This window comes from Scardinius erythrophthalmus (assembly GCF_964197995.2).
Source record: "Scardinius erythrophthalmus genome assembly, chromosome: 10".
Classification (NCBI taxonomy): Eukaryota; Metazoa; Chordata; class Actinopteri; order Cypriniformes; family Leuciscidae; genus Scardinius; species Scardinius erythrophthalmus.
In genome coordinates this window covers 5,530,235-5,547,839 of record NC_138230.1, presented here as the reverse complement: position 1 = coordinate 5,547,839, position 17,605 = coordinate 5,530,235, and the positions used below count along the sequence as shown (strand labels likewise).

Here is a 17,605-nt window from a genome sequence, read left to right as displayed (position 1 = left end):
AGATCCTTGATGACGACGCCACATGATCCTTCTTTAAACACTCGACCACCACTGCAGTTTATCTTCTCACACAGTCTGATTAAAACAATATCTGAAATCTCTCTGACCTCAAATTCACACGACAGGGTGACGTTTTCTCTTTTTTGTCCTGTCACAGAGTTAGAGGAGATTCCTGCAAATAATATTCATTCAGGGAGTTTAGCACTCCCCTAGTGTTAGCTTCTCTACAGAGCCCTTCAGTGATTTTAGTCTCTTGTTTTCCTGTCTTCTGATTCTTGCCTGTGTTTCCTGGATTCACCCTTAGCCTAGCCCTTTGGACTCTGTTTGCACCTCGTTTGGATTATTGCTGTTTACCTGGGTTATCTCTTTGCCTTGCCCCTGTTGGATATTGTTCGCTGATCGAAGGATTACTCTGTCATGCCTCTGCCAATCCTGATGTTTATTGACCCTGCCTATATGACCATGTTTTAGAATGAAGTCTTGCATATGGATCCGCACGTCTCACGTCTTGTTTGCCCTGTTACAATTGGCTGTAATCAATGTTTTCTCTTCTTTTTTTTTTTAAATAATTGCAATTTATAAACATAAATTATACTGACTGCTATAATAGGCCAGGTGCAGTTCAGATTCAGCCATCTGAACCTGATGAGAGTAAGAGCTGGTTTATGACAGACACAGACACACATCGCAAATGCATTTACACAGGGATAAAACACTTTCCTGAATGGAAAAAAATATTTCATAACAGATCACAATACAAAACTCAGAACCTTCAGTTTCAATTTTATTTAAAGATTTAACACATGTGGATCTTGCTTAAAAAAAATAAAAAAAAAATAAAAAAAAATTGTCCAATAAGAAAAATCAAACTTTAATCTGAATCTTTGGTTTAATAAATGAGCGTTCCTGCTATTCCAATCCAATTTTCTCATCTCAGTTATCAATGTAGAACAGTCTAATAATTATAACTCCAATACAAACAGAACATTGTCATAATAGTCATCGTCATAATCATGAATATGACTGGATACATTCATAAACACGTTCACTTATTTCCTCAGCATCATTAGCAGATCTAGTTTTCCACAAACAGAAACACAACTATTTGTATAACAACACAAAAACACACAAGCTGACTTTAAATAAATGTAAAAACACGAAAAGTTACACGGGGAAGGTTCTGTATGAGTCTTTGTACGAGTGTTCTTGTGTAAACCACAGCACAATTAGCAAGACTTAAAAAAGTGAAAGTATGACAAAGATGAGAGCCTCCAGAGACTGACTGAATACGGCTCCTTCAACAGCTGACATCTGATCTCAGCGTTAGAGCTGCTTAACAGGATTATCATTATTACTGAATACACAACACAGACAAAACATTCCTTCATTACACTTCTGTGTTCAGAGTTTAAAACATGTTGAAGTTTAAATTGTATAATTAGACCAAAATGCAGAGACTCTAAACCACAAAGTGTTTCCACTTCCCTCCCAGAACTAAACAAAGCCTTTAATAATAGTTGATTTATTACATCAAGACACTATATGTGCAGTAATGAAATTCTTCATGATTTTATAATGTAGTTTTTAATACTGGATGTGGTCGATTAGCTTGCATAGACACTTGGCTAACTTGCGAGACCAGAAATCAATATTCCAGGTTTCATTCAAGTTGGGAATCATCTTGCTTTTGGTTAATACTTTTTTTTACACAAATGTACAAATACAAATCATGTCTCTTCCCAGTTTACATTTACTTTATATTAGTCTCATGTTAACACATGTAGGCCCGGTTTCACATACTGGGTTTAGATTAAGCCAGGATTAGACCTTAGTTCAATTAGGACATTTGAGTAGCTTTTATAAACAATGACATTTATGCAATTCTTAAAATATATCAAAGTGAAACAGCGCTGCGTTACCTCACAAGTTTAATTTGTCTAATAAACTGACCTGTGAGTTGTAATTCTGCACTCGCGTGTAGTTCGGTAGAATGAAATGTCTATATTCCTTTTATATCCGCGGGACTCGCGTCGCGTGTGGAGCTGATAGCTGTCTCTTAGCAATCCCGAACTGCTTCATATCACCGTCATGAAAAAAACATTGATGTATTCAGTCATCCATAAACATTATTAGATCGCTCGGCTTGACGTTGACGACAACATCCATAATTCTTAGTAGTGTTTTCACGGTACCAAAATTTCAGTATTTGGTACCAATACCAGTGAAAATCCACAGTTCTCGGTACCAATTTCGGTACCAAAGGGCTAGAAATCAATAAATTCTTTGCTGATACTTCCTCGTCATCATGGAGAGCGCAGCTCGCACCGTTTCAAAAATATCTCCGAATGTGAATGAACTTACACTGTATTTAGTGTTGTTTTTATATGAGGATCCTTTTTCAAATACAAGGTCAATATTGATTATCACTAATGACAAAACAACAAATTATGAAAACTTGGTACCATGACGTTTACATTTTTTTAGTACCGACTTGGTACCGAAGTACCGGGTCTTTTGACAACACTAATTCTTAGCAAAGGTTTGCATCATCAAACTACGCCTTTGTTATTGTAAGAGGTTAGCGACCCCTAGTGGCCAAAGATTACATACTGTACGTTTAATTATTCAGTTATAAATCATGTTTCTTCCTGGTTTAAATGTCACAACCTGAGTTAAAGAGTGAATATAACTTTACATGAGTTACTGAGATCTATGTAATGTTTAAGTGTTCTGGTTAAACTTTGAGACCAGTCCGCATGTGTTTTCTGTTGTCTTTAAAAACTAAAGGAGGAAGTCCATCACTAATGTAACGTAAGACATGAAGCTTACACTGACATTTTGAAGAAGTGAACATCAGTGATAAAAGGAGAGAAGTTTATCTTGATGCCGGATCATTTCAGAGCAAGAAAGGATTCAGTTCAGTTTACAAAGAGAAGCCCCGTATAATCTCCTATAGAGATTTTTCTCCATTGGTTTGGCTCACTTCTTGAAACAGAAATTACATTCTCAAAACTCTAAGATCATTTGGCAAAACAGTCTTACAGTTCAGCACAACACTATAGCTCACTTGCTCATATCTCTCCCAAAACTGTTCACTCATGCTTCAAAACTAAATTCCTTTCCCATATGAAGAGTCAGTGCCACAAAAAAGGGCAAAGATCCTTCTCAATTGCTTTGGCTCATTTCTTGAAACAGACCGGACGTTCTCAACACTCTTGGTGCTTTTGCCAAAATAATGTGGATTGTTCGGCACAACACCATGGTTCACCTGCAAAAGTTCATACCTCTCCCAAAACAGTTCACTCATGTGTCAAAACTAAATTTCCTTCTCATTTAAACAGTCAGTGCGCCCAAAATGCTTCGTCCCTTTGGCATTGTGTAAGCACTGCAAGTCAAAATGTTTAGATGTTTTGTCACAATGGCAGAGAACCATTGAAATATCCCTCATGTCCACCTTTCAGTCTTAGCCCAGTCCTTCATTGACAATGGTTACTGTCCTTTTTTTTGTCTAGCTAACAGAATACAATATTATTATTACAATTATTGTGTATAAAACTGAAAAAAAGAAATAGGATTTTAGGGTAAGGGGAGCCTCCAAGGTTTGACATCACACATTGCACTCATACTGCCAAGGAAATTGTAACCATTATCATTCACACACATAAAGTAACTTCCATACATCAGAGTAAAAAGAAAATGTATACAGCATAATATACTGTAATATAAACACACAAACAAAAAACAATGAAAATGATATGCAGCATACAGTGCTGTAAATAAAGCTGGAGTTTCACAACTAACAGTTCTTCACCGGTCGCTGTCCTCACCCTCCCTCTCCTGGCCACCGTCCTCACCCTCCTCATCCACACGCTGCTGTCTGTCTGGCCACAGATTCTCATCCAGATCACAGTGTATATTCTCCCTTGCGATGCAACGAGGGAAGAAACGGCGTGCATGTTGCAACCATCCCCTACACTGATCTCCTGTAATATCCTCACACGCAGCGTCCATTGCATGGAGCAGGGACCTCTGATCTCGAGCCCGATGCTCAACACTCTCCACCTCCGAGCGGAGAAATACTCCTCGATAGGATTGAGGAAAGAAGAGTAAGGTGGTAGGAACACCATGACCATCCTTGGATGAGTAGTGAACCAGGCCCTGATGAGCAGGCCATGGTGGAAATTCACATTGTCCCATACAATGACATATTGTGGTAGGTGAGGCCCTACGAGGCCTCTCTCATTTTCAGGGATCAAATCAAAATGAAGGCGGTCCAAGAAGATGAGGAGCTTCTGTGTATTGTATGAGCCAAGACTGGGGATGTGAGTGGCCACACCATTCTCAGATATGGCAGCACACATAGTTATATTGCCCCCTCGCTGGCCTGGGACATCCACCATGTGGATACCATATATATATATATATATATATATATATATATATATATATATATATATATATATACACAGTACCAGTCAAAAGTTTGGAAACGTTACTATTTTTAATGTTTTTGAAAGAAGTCTCTTATGCTCATCAAGCCTGCAGTTAAAAAAACAAACAAAAAAAACGTAATATTATGAAATATTATTACAATTTAAAATAATGGTTCTCTTTTTTAATATACTTTAAAATGTAATTTATTTTTGTAATGCAAAGCTGAATTTTCATCAGCAAGTACTCCAGTCTTTGGTGTCTTATGATCCTTCAGAAATCATTCTAATATGATGATTTATCATCAATGTTGGAAACAGTTGTGCTGCTTAATATTTTTTTATAACCTGAGATACTTTTTTTAGGATTATTTGATGAATAAAAAGTTAAAAAGAACTGTATTTATTTAGAATAGAAATCTTTTGTAACAATATACACTACCGTTCAAAAGTTTGGGAACAATAACTATTTTTTTTTAAAAGAAATTAGTACTTTAATTCAACAAGAATGCGTTAAATTGATAAAAGGTGATGGTAACGATTTATATTGTTAGAAATGTTTTTATTTTGAATAAATGCTGTTTTTATGAATAAATGCTGTTAACGTTTTACTCATCAGTGAATCCTGAAAAAAGTATTCCAAAAAAATATATTAAACAGCACAACTGTTTCCATCATTGATAATAACTGAGTATCAAATCATCATATTAGAATGATTTCTGAAGGATCATAAGACACCAAAGACTGGAGTACTTGCTGATGAAAATTCAGCTTTGCATCACAAAAATAAATTACATTTTAAAATATATTAAAAAAGAGAACCATTATTTTAAATTGTAATAATATTTCATAATATTACTTTTTTTTTCTTTTTTTTTAACTCCAGGCTTGATGAGCATAAGAGACTTCTTTCAAAAACATTAAAAATAGTAATGTTTCCAAACTTTTGACTGGTACTGTATATATATATATATATATATATATATATATATATATATATATATACATATATATATACATATATATATAAACATACATATATGGTATTCATGGTATTGTGTTCTTGACTAATTTTGACAATTGAACAGACTACTGTGCACGTTATGACTTATACAATGGAATGACGCTGACATGTTTTGGAGCGAACAACCATTAGACTGAAAATCAACAATCAGTTTAGATCAACAAGATCTATTCACTTAGAAATTGTGCTAAATGTAGGCTACCTGTACTTAATCATTTGCAAAGATGTACTGAGACATTGAGACATGTACTTAGACATTTGCAATTTGATGAAATGAATGAGAAATTCAATTATGTTGTGAACAATTGCCAAGTGGTTTGGAGGTTTGTCCATGTTGTTTTGAGAATGTCATTTCTGTTTCAAGAAATGAGCCAAACCAATGGAGAAAAACTGTAAAGGCAACAGCGGCGAGGATAAATCTCTCTAAAGATGATTAATATGGGAAAAACACCTCGGCATGAACACAGACTCAACTTTGGCACACTTTTCCTTTTGTACTGAGAGTCAGACAGACAGAAACAAATTACAGGAAAATCGAACAATTTGCAATATGAGTGGCTTAATAATGTGAGATTCCACATCAATAAAACAACAATTATGATATTATTGTAGATGATAAATAATAATTTGATGTAGGGGTGGGTGATATGGCAAAAATATCATATCACAATTTTTTTTCAGGAAAATCACGTTTCACGATTTTATCACGATTCTTTTTTATGTTGGTTTTACTATTTTGTGACTGAGCATTACAGCCAAACTAATGTCCATATTTTAAAAACAAAGCCTTGGGTAACAAAATATAAAATAAAAAAGAATGGCAGACAGGGGCGAAGATAAAAATATTTGTCATTGTTTTATGTTATTAAATATTAAAGGGGGGGTGAAATGCTAATTTTCACTCAATCTCCTGTTAATCTTGAGTACCTATAGAGTAGTATTGCATCCTTCATATCTCCAAAAAGTCTTTAGTTTTATTATATTTATAAAAGAAAGATAGGCTGTACCGAGTCTTTCCGGAAAAAAACGAGCACGAGCGGCTGAAGGCGGGCCGTGTGGGCGGAGCTAAAGCTGTGCTGACGCGCCGATAGCTAACAACACACAGAGACATTTGAAGCAGTTTTACTGACCGCCCGGTTCCAACCACGACCGCGAACCTTTATCATTGTGACTGCTCGATCCTTAAGCATTAGACGATCTGCAAATCCATCGATCTGGGCTTTGAAATACAAAAATACTCAATCAAACGTACAATTTAATTTTTGAAACTTTGTCCATGTTTAGCATGGGAATCCAACTCTTTAACGGTGTAAAAAACTCAGTATGCATGAAATAGCATTTCACCCCCCTTTAAGATCAAAGATACACATACGCAACTTAATATACAAATTGAATAAACAGTGCTTAATGTTTTCAGCTACAGTAAGTGTATTTAACAGTAGCATTGAAGAAAGTAATTAAATGAACAAATATGAAAATAAAACAAAATTATACATTGATACTTATTAAAGCTACTATTAAAGTTATCAGTCAAGAGCAGTCAGTGATTATCTCTTTGCATTTTGTAGTTTTATTAACATTAAAGGGATAGTTCTCCTAAAAATTCAAATTGTCAATTTTCTCTCTCAAGTTGTTTTAAATTCGAATAAGTTTCTTTCTTCTGTTGAAAATAAAAGTTATTTGGAAGAATGTGGGTAACCAAACCCAGTGACTTCCATAGTATATTTTTCTCCTATGGAAGTCAATGGGGACCAGCTACTGTTTGGATAACCACATTCTTCAAAATATTAATATTAGAAAAATATTTGAAAATATTAGAAGGAAATAATACAGGTTTAGAACAACATTAGAGTGCGTAAATAATGAGATCATTTTTATTTTTGGGTGAACTATCCCTTTAAGGACAAGCGGCAGCGTGTTTACTAATACTACTGTCTCTTTAAAGGATTAGTTCACCCAAAAATGAAAATTATGTCATTAATGACTCACCCTCATGTCGTTCCAAGCCCGTAAGACCTCCGTTCATCTTCGGAACACAGTTTAAGATATTTTAGTTTTAGTCCGAGAGCTTTCTGTCACTCCATTGAAAACCTATGTACGGTATACTGTCCATGTCCAGAAAGGCAATAAAGACATCATCAAAGTAGTCCATGTGACATCAGTGGATCAATCTTAAGTTTATCAAGCGACGAGAATACTTTTTGTGCGCAAAAAGTAAACAAAAATAACGACTTTATTCCACTATTCATTTCCTTCTCTCTGGGCCTCGAGTGAGTTCACGTAGTGTTTTTGCGTAGCGTGTAGGTGTTGTACGTCACACGTAGGCTCACTATTGGCCGACGCTGGTCATGTGTGATGCGTGTGACGTACAACACAGACGCGCTGCGCTGAAACACTACGTGAACTCACTCGAGAAGAGAAGGAAATGAATAGTGGAATAAAGTCATTATTTTTGTTTACTTTTTGCACAAAAAAAGTATTCTCGTCGCTTGATAAACTTAAAGGGATACTTCACCTCTGGGAAGATGAATGTGTATTTAAAATAGGTCATTTAAGTAGAAGAAATGTGGAGAAATTTTTGAATTTGGAGCTTTCTAGACTGAGAAAAGCCAGAAAATGTATTTTTGGCTTATGTGGATGAAAGACAACAACTCCCAGAATGCACTTGCTTCGCTGCCTTAGGAGGCCACGCCTACCGGTAAGAGAGCACAGTTGAAAACAACAAGGCTAGCCTAAGTAAGTGATGAGTTTGCCAGGGATTTAGAGACCCAAAATGTCCGGGATCCGGCTTTTGCGTTCTACAGTCACCATTCATCATGTTTACTGTGGCGAGCAGGACGAGGCTGACGGCCGTGGGAGAACGGCGCGAGGCCGGTGGCTTCATTACTGAGACGCGCCGGGTCTCGCATCTCTCACGAAGAAGCGGGAATTTTCTTAGCAATGTTAAAACGCACATCAACCGATCACTTGTTTAGTGTTCATGTAAACACTACAGTCAGATTCACCGATCGGAATTAATTCAGTTAGATTGAAACGAGAGGTGTGCATGTAAACAATGAATGGCGACAGCAGAACGCAAAAGCCGAATCCCGGACATTTTTAACAGTCTCGCCCGCCGGACAAGTCCGGGAAAAGGAAGATGGTAACCCCTACTTACTCAGCTTTCTCCTATTATTCAGCTTTCTCCACAGAACAAGAGCATGCTAGCTTAGCTTCCAAAGAAAGACGGCTGACACTGTGTACATTCTGTGAGTGAGATCCCACCCTGTATGGGCGGGCTGAAAACATGCGGAACAACGCCATCTACTGGCTGTAGTCTTTAGCCTCTGGACAGAAAATCCTCCGATGACGCAAAATGACGATTTTTGCGTCATCGGAGGATTTTTTCCAGACAAAAAATACATAAATCTCTCCTCTCAGGGGGATATGAGGGGGGAAAGCATGGTAATTCGAAAATACTACAGGTTTTCTACTAATACAAAGCTTAATGCTAAATCCTGAAGTAACCCTTTAACCCTCAGAGGTCGGAGATCACGCCGGCGTGATCTGCTCGCTTTTTTCCTTATGAGTTGAATTGAGACCCGAAATACTCTTTTGACTTTGATTTTACAAAACAAGTTTCATACATCAATCGATTCTGTTAAATGTGTATTATTTTTGTGTATACTCACAATAAAAACAAAGTGCTGTGCTTTTTGCCAAATAAAGAAAAATAAACACGAAGTGAGTTCTGCCTTCTCTCTGTCAGTGTAGTCCATTCTGAAACGCGTCCGAAAATGAACAATAACTCAGCGAATACTCAGTCAAACAGGCAAACAGACATACAGGCATGAAGCTTGAATTCTCTTCTTTTTAATGAAGTAATTTATATAAAAAACAAATATTCTCATCTTGTGAAATCTGTATTAAAAGAGAGCGATTCCAGTCGAGCTAATTACATCTAATTCAAATGTAATGTGACTCCGCCCACGGAGAGCGCGCGCTATTCAAACGCAAATGGCTGAGGCAATCCGCGCAATCCTGTGAACGCCCCCATATCAGCGCGAGAAAACACAAGTTTATTCAGATCATTACTTGTTTACACCGTCTTGCAGCTGTGAGGAATAATAATGGAAAATGTCCCCCAGAAGTGCGGGTATATCGAGGAGCGAGCTGAGGAATACTAGTAAGTTTTTTTCCTTCTCACGTGAATTTCTTCACGTGGGTTTCTGTTTATGAATGAATGAACGGCAGAGATGCGCGCTGTTTACCACAGCTGGCAAAGACAGTTTAAATTTAAATCGCGTGTGTGAATGAATGATGATGTTTCAGCAAGCTGTATTGCTATACTGAGATGAGTAAAAATCGACTGAAATATGTTGAAATAAAATGTAGGCTATTTGTATAAGCAACGTATTAAACTGCAAATTAACAATATGCCCTAATATTTCATGAAAACAACGTTACAGTCAGGCGAAATATGAAAGTAATGAATACATAGATAAAATGTAGGCCTGTAATCATTTTTTTTTTTTACAAAGAAAGAGTACACTTGAAATATTGTTGAAATTGTAATATTGTTGTAATTGTAACCTTTTTAATAAAATGGCAAAACATATTTACAAGATAGATGTAAGCAAAATCTTAAATGGTCAATATAAGTCTTCTTCTAAATATATCTTTTGTTTTTGCATTGTGGCTCAGTCAGTGTCACACCTGAATGAATGGCTAATTATGCAGAGTCATTATGCAGAGTAGGTGGGACATTGTTGTAAACCACTTGCAGCTGTGTTCACGCCTCCTCGCATATTGGCTTTCCAAGCAAAACCTGTTTTACATCAATTTAAATCAATGTATGGTTTTATGTGAACGATAAAGCAAGACTATTTTCACATAATTTTTAAGAAAAAACACTAGGCGAGGACATCCATTAGTCAAAAGTCTTATTGACACATATTTACTATGTGTTTTGTGGCCTTATTTCAGAAATTTTAGTTTTTATTTTTTTCAATAACCACGCATAAACATTATTCTCTCAAAAATGAAAACATGTACATACACGTGGCTCACATATTATGGTAGCCCTGTTTGTGCTTTATAGAGTGAATTTACACCTTTGCCATTAATATGTTTATAAGCAACTGAAAAAAGCACAAATGTCAGGGCATGTCAGAACATCTCAAGGGCCCCAAAAACAGCTCAGACTCCAGAGGGTTAAGATTGAGCCACTGTAGTCACATGGACTACTTTGATGATGTCTTTATTGCCTTTCTGGACATGGACAGTATGCCGTCCATAGGTTTTCAATGGAGTGACAGAAAGCTCTCGGACTAAATCTAAAATATCTTAAACTGTGTTCGAAAGATGAACGGAGGTCTTACGGGCTTGGAACGACATGAGGGCGAGTCATTAATGACATCATTTTCATTTTTGGGTGAACTAACCCTTTAAGAGCTGCGCGCGACGCGTCTAATATACATGCATTTGACAAGCAGATTTTCTCTCGATTTTCTCAAGTTTGCTTTCACTTTAGACAACTTTGTTTATGTAAACCGTGTGTGTATTTAACAGTATTAGCATAATAAGACTCGAAAGATAACTTAGTCCACAGTATCCAGGCGCTGGTAGACAGGCTTTTAGTGCATGTGAGCTTTACATGTATGGGCTGAGAAACGCTCACGTTAGAACAGCGCATCAGCACGCGAATTAAATGTTTAACCGACAAGGCATTAAAGCACATGCAAGTTATGAACTTTTGTGAACTGCAGTGTCCCGTTCCGCTGCATTAACATTTGATGTGAATATACGTCGCGTTGTTCAGTATGTTGGGACAGAGGCGCCAGAACAGCAACTGGTAGAATGCGCGATACAATGATATTTTTTCAAAAGCAGATCGTGGAGACATTTTAATCGTCCACGATCAAAAATCGTCATATATACAAACGGTTGGTCTGGGAACGCCCCGTCACGTGATGTGAATTTAGCCCGTGGGGGAAAACATTGCCTTGGCGCTAATTGAAATACACGGGACAATCATGCCGAAGAGTTGCTGTGTCGTTTTCTGTACCGCCAATAAACAAACAAATTGTGAATTGAAGTTCTGCATCCTTCCTAATAAACACACAGAACCGGAAAGGAGGACAAAATGGCTTTTGAGCTTTCTTTTTTGAGATTACTGTGTGAGTAGATCCCTGTGTGATATAGTAGTGGGTGTTAAACTCGTATTAGGCAGATTTGTCTACATCCCTTACGAAAAAGAACTATAGTAATCCTATAAGATTTCTATAGTAGTGTATAATACTTCTGTGATGTTCTGTAATACCTCTATAGTACTTCTATAGTATCCCAAAATACTATAGTATTCCTATAAGATGACTATAATATTTTGTCCCAAAATACTATAGTATTCCTATAGTTGTTTTTCATAAGGGATGTCTCATTCACATTAGCGTTATCAGCTGAAGGCTCGCTTGATGGGCCAATCGCGAACCTATGGAGTAGTTCGAGGTCTAACGTTACACTCAGACTGCAGTCTTTGAGTTAGGGATAACTGTCAGCACAGTCCCTCGGCAACTTCATACTACTGATCTCCGTTTTACAAAAGGATTAATAGTTTGGAGTGAAGCATATGTACAATTGTTAAGTGACAAGGTTTTATGGAGTTATAGTATGCAACATATATGAAAGTTGATTGAGTTATAGGCTAATGTTACAGCTACCGCGATGTCTCACCTGGAGATTCAACCAGATAACAAAATATGTCTGGAAACGACACCTCCGGCCATTTGGTTGGGTCATTGACCCAGTTTTTAATTAAATAAGGGCAATCATAACCTATTGCATTTAATTTTGCAATGTACCGTTGCCGGTCGGCAGGCGTCAATGACTCGCAATAAGACATTTTTGTCATTCAAATACACACGATGTTCGCAGTGTTTTCCCCCCCGCCGACTCCACCCTCGCCACGCCCCCAACTATGACTAGATGCCGACTGTATGTATATCGCACACCCCTAATCTGATGCATTTATATAGCGCTTTTCTCTGCATTAATACTACACACCTCTAGCTGCAGATGTTCAAGTATGCTGACAGAATCTTCTGTACATCTGTTGATCCAAACCAGTGTCGTCGCCAGATGTTCTGGATTACTGTACAATGTCTTGCGTTTGGACATCCTTGTAGTCATTATGATTAGTGTTTCTGTGCTGACGTTGGTATTTCTTGTAGACAGCAAATATAATCCCAGCCAGAACCAGAGCTCCACACACACACAGTCCAATAGCTATAGGCTCTACAGGTGAAAGGAGGGAAGAGAACACAAGTTTTTAAAAATGTTGTTTCTTTTTTTTTTTTCTCTCAATATCTCCTGTTTTACTTACTCAGTTGTTCATTATGTTTGTTATCCTCTGTTTCCTGTTTTCCCTTTGATCCTGTACTAGATTCTGTAGAGGAGATTGAAAGGTTACTCACTCACAGTTTAGCATCAATTTTCTGTTCAAATCCTGATTAAAAATCAGCTCATATATCTCTCCTCATCCACTGATCTTCTCTCACCTGTGACTGAGACTGTGATCAAGGTTTCATTATTAGAGTCCAGAACTCTGTATGTTCCAGTGTCAGTGTCTGTAAACTCATTAATGATCAGAGTCTCGTCACTGACGGTCAGTCGATCACTGTTGACCCCGTGACCTCTCGTCCACACCTCTGTCCAGCCTTCACTAGAGTTTCTCTCCACTTTATCAGCGTTGGTCAACAGAACATCCAACTTCAGATCCTCTCCTTTCTGCACAGAGATCTCATCTGAGGAGGAACACAGACATTTATCATTATTATAATGTGTCAATCAAGACCATAAAAATATATTTAGTATTAAAGGAAGAAATGTAATCATTTAAAAACCAGCCACTGAAAAGCCTATATTGGAATCATCTAATCTGGATATTGAATAATTGTTACATTTAATGTGTTTGCTGATCGCAGGCCCTGCACACAATAGTTTTAGGAAATCATGAAAGCAGATGATGATGGTTTGATCAGTTCTGACTTTACCATGAATATGAAGATGATACTTCAGCTCTGTCAGATCATTATTGTAATAAACTCTCAAAATGTATTTCCCAGCGTCACTGTAGATCAGATTCTTGATGATGACGTCACATGATCCTGTTTTAAACACTCGGTCATTTTCACTCTTACATTCTTCAGTCTCACAGACAGGGATGATTTCTGACTGTCTGGTTAATTCAACAGCAGTAATGTTTCTGTCCTCAAATTCACACGCCAGGGTGACGTTTCCTCCTGTTTTCCTCGTCACAGATCGAGGGGTGCTTCCTTCAGCTGGGGATTATGCAAACATACAGAATCAAATTAACTCAATACAAAGAATCAATACTGAAAAATATAAGTATTGTTTCTCTCTATTCTCCATAATCAATGTCATCATGAAATATTATTATTTTAGTGAATATATATAAAAAAAAATAATAATAAAAAAATGTTTTATATTAAAACAATTTATATATATATATATATATAAATTGTAGGTAATAAGGAGCCAACAATATTAGCTGTGCCACATTTTAACATTTCAAATGTTGTAGTGTATTCCTGAACATGTTTATTAATAGATAAACTGCATAGAGAAGTAGCCATGGTATGTGATGATGTAATATACTGAGAAATGTCCATCATTACTCCACAAATGTCAAGCAAAGTCACTTGGTGCAAAATAGAAACAATCGACTCGATCAACCTGGACCTGAAAAACATTAAACATTGTTACAATTTATAAACAAATATGATACTGACCGCTATAACTGATAAAGCTAAACAGCAGCAGCAGATTCAACCTTCTGAACCTGATGAGAAACAGAAGAGCTGGTTTATGTCACAGATACAGGCTAATAATCACAAACACATTTATACAGGGATAAACCCAGAGATGGATGGGTATGGGAAACCCTTATATTATGGAGATTAGAGGGTCTGTATCTCTAACCGTTGGAGAAAGCGTAACGGCTAACTTGGATCACGTGACACACCTCAGCCTATCGTGTGACGGCAGTGCCTGCAAAGTTTAATGACAATCAGCTACAATTTACATTTCTTGTGGATTATTAATGTGTTGGTCTTGTGAATAAATGTTCTATATTTGGTGTTATATCGCTAGTAAAGTTACAGTAGGACTGCACTGTTTGTGGACTGAGCTTTACTGTGGGAAAAAAGCACGAATATGTCTCTTAGCTGCAAAGTAGGCTAGTCACTGCAGGGTGCAAAAAACTACATTTAAGATTACACTAAAAACTTAATTGTAATTTAATTCCTTTTTTAATTCAATAAAATTATATGTATTTTTTTACTGTAAATTTTCATCATTAGGCACACAGCCGTTGACACAACACTTCTTGTTTGATTTTAATTAAACAACATACAATATAACACAATATTTATAATATTTATTAATATACATTTAGCATTTATTCATTATCAGCGTCATATCTTATGCATACATGCAGTTAATAGTCAATATAATTCAAGTCATCATAATTTGTAAAACCTGAAAGCCAAAGAAAGAAAACATCGGTATTTTTTAAATTACTATGAAATGCCATGGTAATGCCGTAAACAAGTCCCATCTGTAATGGTAATGCGGTGTACGAGACGAGGCTGACTTCAGCTCCTTTTTCGCCAGTTCCTTATTCAGAAAATCTTCGTCCTACGAGTCCTATCTGTCGCGACATTCCCTCCTCTGTATAATAGTCCAGGCAAAATAGCATTTTACGACAGACTAATTGTAAAATAATTTTTTGCAGCTTAGATCATTTCTATGAGGTGTCCAGAACAACATACTAAAAGTCCTAAGAAATCCTACTTGAGGAAATATGTTAAATTCTCATCAATCTGAGATGTGTGCCAATAAGGCCAGGCAACAATACACCCCCAATGGGGCTATTTTTTTCCTTTACTCCTATCAAAATGAAACTTTACACAATGAAAGTACCCATGAAAAGTAATTCTTTTTGTATTACAAGTTTCTTTGAAAATTAATTTGAATATGCAAATGAGCTATACACTAATTGAATATAGGCTTCCCAAAATAGACCTGCATAGGCTTATTTTTTTCCTTTTCTTCTACCACAATAAAACTTTACATAGTAAAAGTATACATGAAAAGTAACTTTTTTTGTTCTTTCTTTTGAAATGAATTTGAATATGCACACTTATTGAATATGTCCTAATTTGCATAGGCAAAAACACCATTCATATGTATGACAAATACATCAGCCCAAAATTCATCCAATCATCCTACTGCCAATGGGTGATGGCAATGCTGCTTTTAGACTGGCCTCTAACCTGAAAACTGCCTGGCTTGGTAGTGACTTCCAGGGGTATAACCCCCGTCGGTATAGTCTTCAGGGTCACGGAGGCACACAAGCCTCACAACCACGACAAGCTAGCAACAACAGGGGAGGTTTCTTTCTGGTGTTTTTTATTTTTATTTTAGTTTTAGTTTTTCTTTAACTAACCTAGATATTGTTGTTGCTAGCTTCTCATAACACTGCAAAGCTACTTTACAAATGGTGGAAGTCTGATGTGTGGCCCGCCTGGTCTGAAATACTTGCTAACTACAAAAAGAGAAGCAGTTTTGGTGTCTGGCAAAATTATTTTAAAGAGCTGGAATGTCAACATCATGACATCTTGACGTCAAATAAATGTTGAACTGACATGAAATACCAACAAAGCATGACATCAAAATAACATCAAAATGACATCAGCAGAGGTCAAAATCTTGATATCAAACTGACATTGACACTTTGACGTCAATATGACTTTCATTTTTGACCTATTTCGTGACGTAATTTTGACATCAATGTTGCCCGCTGGGTGGAAAGTGTGTCTATCTGGTTTTTCATCTGTCTTCTGTGTGAGAGTGAATCGTTTGGTTGGTAAGAATGACTTCTGCCTGTAATCTCGTAATCTTACCAACAATACAAATCATTTGTAAATCTACCAGCCCAAAATTTAATCTCACCACGTTACTAATGACTAAGATGGCTATTCTGACTTTCGTCTGATGTTATCTGTGGGGGAATGTCATTAGGTAAGGCTTGTTCCCAAAAAAAAAAAAAAGTAGTTTTTTTTGTGTGTAAAGTTTCATTTTGATAGGAGTAAAGGAAAAAAAATATTGGCACACATCTCGGATTGATGAGAATGTAACATATTTCCTCAACTAGGATTTCTTAGGACTTTTAGTATGTTGTTCTGGACACCTCATAGAAATGATCTATGCTAAAAAAAAACACACTTAGTTCTATTTTTGGCTCCAAAATGAGTTACTTTGCCTGGACTATAACCGCACTTTTGTGAGGAAACACCTTCTTCTCATTTACAAACAAGTAATCGACAGCCTGTTGGTGAAACATGTTTTACGCTACACAATACTTTTGTTGGGAACGATATGTAGATTTTACTATGATAAAGGTTATTTTATAAGAGAAGACAGAGACGGGAATGTGATTTGGTGATAATAATCACGTTCATCATAAACATGTCGACTTATTATTTCTTTAGCATCGTTAGCAGGATTAGTTTTCCACAAACAGAAACACAACTATTGGTTTAATCACACAAAAACACACAGACTGGATATATATTTAAAAACATGAACACTTACATGGTGAAACTTCGGCATGAGTCTTTTGATCAGGAGTTAAAACTTCATAAATTACAGCATTTAGCGAGCGGTGAGACCGAGAGGAAAAACTTTCCTGTGAGTAACTTTCCTAAGTCATGTGACTGATCCTGAATCCTGAATCTGGGATTGTCTCCACTAGGGGCGGAGATGAAACCAGTTCCTTTTTGTCATCTATGAGGAATGCAAAAACAGTAAAATCAGCCTTATTAGACATTCTCTGGTAAAATTAGACATTCTCTGGTAAAGATCTTATATCAAAATTCAGTCATGCTTCTAATACATCAAGTAGCCTTGTCAACAGCACCCATAGACCAGAAACATAATTTTCAAGTTTCAAGTTTATTTTAATGACACATTTGTATAATAAAAACTTTTTTTTATTTAATAATACAAGCTTTTGAGTTAATAATATATTATTGGTCCAGTTAAACGGTCCGTGTACTTTTTCGTTCATTCATTAGGAATGAAAGATGAA

The 17,605-nt window shown here is 36.5% G+C and overlaps 2 protein-coding genes across 3 annotated transcripts in view; both read right to left on the bottom strand.

Moving 5' to 3' along the window:
• Nucleotides 1-17,605, bottom strand: part of LOC308697125 (uncharacterized protein) — a 450,215-nt gene that overhangs the window by 314,863 nt on the left and 117,747 nt on the right. The gene's annotated exons all lie outside the window — the stretch shown is intronic.
• On the bottom strand, nt 768-17,237 carry LOC308697167 (uncharacterized protein). Of its 2 annotated transcripts, XR_014030894.1 has the most exons (7): nt 17,110-17,233; nt 14,244-14,293; nt 13,485-13,772; nt 12,990-13,235; nt 12,815-12,877; nt 12,496-12,726; nt 768-2,070 (listed from the first exon to the last, which is right to left on the bottom strand). XR_014030894.1 is itself a non-coding variant. In XM_081376307.1 (6 exons), coding segments are annotated over exons 1-6 (795 nt in total). In that variant the 5' UTR covers nt 17,112-17,237; the 3' UTR covers nt 5,455-12,580. The 2 variants fall into 2 exon arrangements, 1 of the variants encoding a protein (XP_081232433.1); XM_081376307.1 differs by lacking the exon at nt 768-2,070 and having other exon boundaries at nt 5,455-12,726; nt 17,110-17,237.